At 31.7% G+C, this 7,690-nt stretch overlaps 1 protein-coding gene across 1 annotated transcript; it reads right to left on the bottom strand.

The window, feature by feature from the left end:
- Positions 1 to 4,613: 4,613 nt before the first annotated feature.
- LOC134722504 (uncharacterized) lies at positions 4,614 to 6,767 on the bottom strand. The gene is made up of 3 exons (XM_063586124.1): positions 6,532 to 6,767; positions 5,988 to 6,097; positions 4,614 to 5,008 (listed from the first exon to the last, which is right to left on the bottom strand). The coding sequence occupies exons 1-3, from the start codon at positions 6,765 to 6,767 to the stop codon at positions 4,614 to 4,616; spliced, it is 741 nt and encodes a 246-aa protein (XP_063442194.1).
- Positions 6,768 to 7,690: the final 923 nt, after the last annotated feature.

Below are 7,690 nucleotides of genomic sequence, written 5' to 3'. Positions count from 1 at the left end.
ATTCGTCTTGGCGTTTATGCAGTATCTTCTTTATATCTTATATATCATGGATTGATCAATAATTTTAATTTTGAAATTGCGTGTAGAATACATTCGATAGCGTAACAATATATTTTGACATTTTAAATGAAATTAAATCTTGGTATGTTTAATTGCATTTAACGAAACCATCGTCTATCATTAGGTCTTTCCACCTTTCCGTGGAAAGACCTATTGAATTTGTTCTGATTATTAGGTCTTTCCACCTTTCCGTGGAAAGACCTATTGAATTTGTTCTGATTATTATTATTATTATTTTTTTTTTTTTTTTTCTTCCGCCTAATTTTTTTTCTTGCGTATTATTGATGTTTCAAAAGATGTCACTTAGATATTTGGAATATGGTATCGTATAGTTTATACGCTTTAAAAATTTACAACTGTGTAACAAAATACTTTACGTTGTAAGAGTTATCTCCCCAAACACTGTTTTTCTTGTGGCCACTACTCCTTCGCAACCGTTAAAGATTACGACAAATTTATTTTACCAAATTGCTCGTTACATCTTCAGGATTAGGATATTCATTTGGACCGAAGCTTTACGGAGACTCCATATGAGAGTTATTCCCCCTTTTCCCTTAAATTAAGTGATATGCATTTCTAAATGGTAAACCATAAGTGATAAAGACATAGGGTCTTTAGATTTGGGGTCCTTGGTCGAAAATAATAAAAATGAGGTCAAGGTCAAAGGTCAAGGTCATATTCTAAATTTTGATTTTGGCTTATTTTCATTTATTTTCAAATACCTTATGACATATCGACAAATAATTTTTCATAAATTGTTAGTTGCGACATGTCCTTACTTGTATATTTTGATTGAAAGGGTGCGCAGACAATAAATAGGAGTTTTTGCCCATCTTACATTTAGAATTACGCGTAAAGTGATATTACTAATAAACCAAACATATTAAAGACCTTGGGTCTTTTGATTTAAGGTCCTTGGTTTGTGAACTTGAAATTGAGGTCAAGGTCATAGGTTAATATGACGTTCTAGATTTTGACCTTTGCTTTAAATTCATATAAATACATCATACAGCCATAGGAACTAACATTTTAAACTGATTTTCAATATTTCAATATCAAAAAAGATCTTTTCTAGTGGAAAGACCTACAATTGTTCTCTGAACAATTGGTTTTTAATTATTATTATTATTATTATTTTTTTTTTTTTTCTTCCGCCTAATTTTTTTTCTTGCGTAGTATTGATGTTTCAAAAGATGTCGCTTAGATATTTGGAATATAGTATCGTATAGTTTATACGCTTTAAAATTTACAACTGCGTAACAAAATACTTTATGTTGTAAGAGTTATCTCCCCAAACACTGTTTTTCTTGTGGCCACTACTCCTTCGCAACCGTTAAAGATAACGACAAATTTAGTTTACCATTTTGCTCGTTACATCTTCAGGATTAGGATATTCATTTGGACCGAAGCTTTACGGAGACTCCATATGATAGTTATTCCCCCTTTTCCATTTAATTAAGTGATATGCATTTCTTACTGGTAAACCATAAGTGATAAAGACATAGGGTCTTTAGATTCGAGGTCCTTGGTCCAAAAAAATAATAATGAGGTCAAGGTCAAAGGTCAAGGTCATATTCTTAATTTTGATTTTGGCTTATTTTCATTTATTTTCAAATACCTTATGACATATTGACAAATAATTTATCATAAATTGTTAGTTGCGACATGTCCTTACTTATATATTTTGGTTGAAAGGGTGCGCAGACAATAAATGGGAGTTTTTGCCCATCTTACATATAGAACTACACGTAAATTGATATTACTAATAAACCAAACATATTAAAGACCTAGGGTCTTTTGATTTAAGGTCCTTGGTTTGTGAACTTGAAATTGAGGTCAAGGTCATAGGTTAAGATGACGTTCTAGATTTTGACCTTAGCTTTAAATTCATTTAAATGCATCATAAAGCCATAGGAACTAACATTTTAAACTGATTTTTCATATTTCAATATAAAAATAGATCTTTTCTTGTGGAAAGACCTACTTTTTTTAATTATTATTATTATTAGACATTAAACAACAACTTTGTAGTGAATTTTAGTGCTTTGTGAACTGTGTTTTTCGTTTTTGTCCGGTATTTTATCGTAGCATCTGAATGTTATTGCAATTCATGCTAGTTATGTAGAATAAATACGCGTATAATAATGACCATATCGGTAGTATGATAAGGTCCGACCATAAGCGTTTTGAGTATATAACCGTTTGGTTATTAACAGACAGGACCATATTGAAAACATTTCGATATTTTGCTTTTCAAATAATTTAAAAAAAAATTCATAGGAACACGGCTTTCTCGATTTTTTCTACACGAAACAATGCCTGTACAAAGTTCAGGAATATGACAGTCTTTTCTTTTATAAATCCCTATATTTTTTATCTATTGTCTGAATCGTAGTATAACTGATAAAATTGAGAATGGGAATTGGGAATGTGTCCAAGAGACAAAAGCAGAAGGTCACCAAGAGGTCTTCAATGTAGCGAGAAATTCCCGCACCCGGAGGCGTCCTCCAGCTGGCCCCTTAACAAATATATACTAGTTCAGTGATACTGAACGCCATACTAATTTCAAAATTGTACACAAAAAACTAAAATTAAAACAAAACAAGACTAACAAAGGCCAGAGGCTCCTGACTTGGGACAGGCGCAAAAAATGCGGCGGGGTTAATAGTTATCAAAAGTACCAGGATTATAATTTTTTATACGCCAGACGCGCGTTTCGTCTACATAAGACTCATCAGTGACGCTCAGATAAAAAAAGTTCAAAAGCCAAACAAATACAAAGTTGAAGAGCATTGAGGACCCAAAATTCCAAAAAGTTGTGCCAAATACGTCTAAGGTAATCTACTCCTGGGGTAAGAAAGTCCTTAGTATTTCGTAAAATTCAAAGTTTTGTAAACAGAAAATTTATAAAAATGACCATGTAATTGATATTCATGTCAACACCCAAGTGCTGACTACTGGGCTGGTGATACCCTCGGGGACGAAACGTCCACCAGCAGTGGCATCGACCCAGTGGTGTAAATAGTTATCAAAAGTACCAGGATTATAATTTTTTATACGCCAGACGCGCGTTTCGTCTACATAAGACTCATCAGTGACGCTCAGATCAAAAAAGTTCAAAAGCCAAACAAATACAAAGTTGAAGAGCATTGAGGACCCAAAATTCCAAAAAGTTGTGCCAAATACGTCTAAGGTAATCTACTCCTGGGGTAAGAAAGTCCTTAGTATTTCGTAAAATTCAAAGTTTTGTAAACAGAAAATTTATAAAAATATTAAACATGTTTATGAGATATCAACCCCCTTCCTATACCTCTAGCCAATGTAGAAAAGTAAATGCATAACAATACTCACATTTAATATTCAATTCAAGAGAATTCCGAGTCTGATGTCAGAAGATGTAAGCAAAGAAAATAAACAAAATGACAATAGTACATAAATAACAACAGACTACTAGCAGTTAACTGACATGCCAGCTCCAGACATCAGTTAAACTGATTAAAAGATTATGATTTCATCATATGAATATCAGGCACAATCCTTCCCGTTAGGAGTTTAGTATCATACCATCATAACATATATGAGAAGAACATAACCCGTGTCATGCCAACAACTGCTTTTTGAATAAATGTGTTTAGTTCCGATGCAAAGACCCTATAAGTGAATCAATATTAACGCCAAAATAAGCAATCTTTATTGACCTGACAACAGTATCGAAACTATATCCCTTCTTGATAAGTCTATTTAAAGGTTTTGTTAGTTTTTAAGGTAAATACTGACATTTTTGTGCTTTATAAAGAATATTTCCATAAAAAATTGGATGTAAAATACCTGAACGTTTAAGAAGTCTGCATGTTGAGCTATATTTACGAATGATGTCCTTATACCGATGATAAAATTTAGTAAATCTTTTGACTAGTTTGTGATATCAAAAACCCTGGTGTAATAATTTTTCAGTAATACATAAATTTCTCTCATTAAAATCTAACACATTATTACATAAACGAACGAATCGTACAAGTTGAGATACATAAACACCGTAAGGTGGTGACAAGCTAGGGGAACGTCACCATCTAAAAATGTATAATTAATAATAGGAAATGAAAAATCATCTCTTTTATCATAAATTTTAGTATTAAGCTTTCTGTTAGTGATATAGATATCAAGATCGGGGTAAAAGGGCAGCAGTCATTGTTAATATTAGCTTTATTTAAAGTAAGTTCAACAGGATAAATTTCTTTAGTATACATACTGAAGTTGTCATTATTGAGAGCCAAAATATCATCCAAATATCTAAAAGTATTATTAAATTTGTGTGTCAGATGTTGTTTCGATGAGTCTTTGCTGCTTTTTGCCATATTTTATTTTCGTGAAACTAGCTCCTGGTCACAAACAATTTTAAATTATAAAACACCAATCGTCAGTCAAGTCATTATTTCCTCAACTGCAATATACTAATATTAGATATTTCTATTCTTTGTACTAAAACAATGTATTATAAAAACTTTAAATTTGGTCTTTTTGTATAAACATACAATATTTAATGTCTCTCAGTGTCATGCATGTCCAGTTAAAAATTCAGAAAAGGATGATTTTGCACCTAGAGCAATGGTCTCAGTGGTCATATAAGGACGGACCCATACAGAATCGCCAATGTTTAGATGGACAACAGACATAGTTCCACTGTTGTCGTGCAAATCATCTCCTCGGCAATATGTGTCTGCAATTTGCGTACCGTCTTTTACAATTTCAATATAAACGTCTTTAGTATGCGGTGCGCATTCGATGTCAATATAGAAAGCATACAACCCTGGTTGTCTTGTAATGAAAATACCATTATATTCACTGTACGCTGAACCAACATTCGACATCACGTAATTAAAAATTATAGCATTTCCTGAAGATACCAATATCGAACTGTGCAAAAAGGCTGTAAATCCCACTTGGGCACCTGTATATACAAAAATACACATTATCAATTATGTAAAGAATCATTAAAAATGTATATGTGATTTCTTTTCTTCAAAAAATGAGATTTCGGAAAAGAAGCCGAATTTCTGGAAAATATCGATAGAAAAAGATCGATCAATTAAATAGTGATTTTACTATGATAAATACCAGTATACTGGTTTAATAGAATATTAATGAAATAGTTGAATCTGTAAATGGTTAAATGATGGATTCAGTCGAAAATGTGTTTGTATCTTTTACTAAAAAACGGCATGAACAGAAATGTGCAGGAAAAGTTATAAAACCTCGGTTTGACCAAGTATGTTGGGGGAAAACGGTTTTGCTTTCGAATAGATAAAAAAAAAGATATAAATACAATAAAATACGTTTAAAAAGAGAGCAGATGAAGAATACAGAACATGAATATAAGAAGCAAATGAACATTTCTATTAATAAGCATAAATGAGTCATGAAAAAAAAAGATGAATGTTTTAAACAATAGTAATTCTAAAGAATTGAGAAAGATATTGAACTCGTATAAAGAAAAAAAGGAATGATATTCCTGTTGATATACTTTTTGAATTTTTCAAAATATTAAATTCGTCAGATCCTGACGCTCGGAAGACACTATTATAGATGAGAATAATAAACTTCATTCCCTTCCCTTTCGTGAATGTGACTTACCGAATTAGACTATTTACCGGATTTGTTTTCATATAAGCAACACGACTGGTGTCACATGTGCAGCAGTATCTGCTTACCCATCCAGAGCACCTGAGATCAACCTTAGTTTTTTTGTGGGGTTCATGTTGCTTATTCTTTAGTTTCCTATGTTGTGTCATGTGTACTATTGTTTGTCTGTTTGTCTTTTTTTCATTTTTGTCTTACATCCTTGGCTTAAAAATATTCGGCTTTAAGATTTCGTGTTGGATGCGAATTCAGACACGCGCTATGGTCGAATGCAATTTTTCATTTTTTACCTGAATTTGCAAGCCTTTTTTGCCTGAAACTTTCTTCACCATCAACATCTCTATTCAAGGTGTCGTTTTCAATTACATCTTCAAAACTCGAATTCTGATAAGAAGCAGACCTACAATTATGAATGAATATTTCTTTCTAATAAAGAAGAGAGCAAAGACTTTTAGCCCATTCTGAAGTAAACAACAGTACATTCAATCACGAAAATGAATAATATGACCAGGAATTCACAAGGCTACATATGTATCTGTTTCATTCGTAAAAAATAATTAATCATGCAAACGCATAGCACTGAATGAAAAAAAACTATATAAAAAAAATGATATATCTTATTTCAAATGCTCTACAAATTCCTATCTAAAATCTGAAAGTATTTTAAAAGAGGTGAAAAGGATGATAAAGTCGATAAAGATAAGGAGGATGAGCAGGATAATAATCCCCATATGGCAAACGTCGTGTTGTTTATGATAATCATCTAACCATTATTCTAATATAATTTACTTATTTTTCAGTTAAGCAATTACCTAATAACGTTAAATAACGTACCAATTAGATCTGTTGTCTCTTATTTCAAGCTTGGTATCAGTATTTTCATCTATGTTCTTAAGGTTCATACCATCGTTCTCCACCAATTTCATGACTATGTTTTCTAGCTTTTCTATTTTTTTTCTCTGCGAAGCCAATTCTATGCTTTGATCTGTCAGTTGTTTTCTAAGTAGAGTTATATCCTCTAAAACCATGTTACCACTCACGGTCTCAGGATCATGTGTGGACTTGGACATCGCACTACCAGACAACGCGGACAAAATAAAAACCAAAATGGTAGTGTATGCATCCATTTTACTTAGACAAGTCACTTTACCCCTTTATCTTTATCACATGAATTTTATCATTCATAATCTGGTAACTGATATATCACAAAAAAGATTACTACTACATTATAACGACCTGGTTTTGGGATATTTTCTGTTAATTAGAATTTCGAGAAAATTTCAGTCTGTACAATACGCCGGAGGGAAGTTTAGTGCATTGAGAGGACATTAAGCGAAAAAGGGACGTTTTAGTTTCAAAATGTGACCCATTTTACATTTTACCCTTTTTAGCAAAAATTATCAATGCCCATTTTAGCGAATTTTTTTTCACCTTTTTATAATAAATATTAAATAATAAATATTTTTTTAGTAGAATCAAGAATACACAATATAAAGAATATATCATGTCCATTTAAATACCGCGTTAAATATAAAAAACTAGAAGGTTAAATCTTATGTTGATCAAGATAAAAAAAAATATCAAATGTTAAAGTCCATTTAAGTCTGTAATTTTATATCCTAGACGTGTAATGGGCTCTTGTGCTATCTTGTCTTAATTTTGGTGAATATTCGTCTATTGTACGTCGTATTTTTGTTTTTATATATATGTTGTTTCTTGCAAATAGACGATTGTATCAAGTAAAACGTAAATAGCCGGGTGACTACTGAAAAGCAGAATATTTTGCCTTTATTTGACAAAACCCAAGGATTTTTTTTTATTGATGGTTCAGGAAAATGGCCATTGTTATTTTGTAGTTCGTTTCTGTTTGTGTTATATTTTACTGTTGTGGTTCTGTTTTGTCGTAGTTCTCTTATATTTGATGTGTTTCCCTTAGTTTAAGTTTATACCAGGAATTTGTTTTTTTCTCTATCAAATGATAAATTTCGAACAT

Source organism: Mytilus trossulus, chromosome 6 (genome assembly GCF_036588685.1).
Source record: "Mytilus trossulus isolate FHL-02 chromosome 6, PNRI_Mtr1.1.1.hap1, whole genome shotgun sequence".
In the NCBI taxonomy this organism is placed as follows: domain Eukaryota; kingdom Metazoa; phylum Mollusca; class Bivalvia; order Mytilida; family Mytilidae; genus Mytilus; species Mytilus trossulus.
The sequence above is the reverse complement of the archived record's forward strand: the minus strand, read 5'-3'. Positions and strand labels throughout refer to the sequence as shown.

Coding starts and splice junctions, on each gene's coding strand:
- LOC134722504 (XM_063586124.1), bottom strand. CDS start 6,767: ATGTCCAAGTCCACACATGATCCTGAGACCGTGAGTGGTAACATGGTT. Junction 6,098..6,531: donor AGAGACAACAGATCTAATTG/GTACGTTATTTA, acceptor TCATAATTGTAG/GTCTGCTTCTTATCAGAATT. Junction 5,009..5,987: donor AAAAAGGCTTGCAAATTCAG/GTAAAAAATGAA, acceptor TTGTATATACAG/GTGCCCAAGTGGGATTTACA.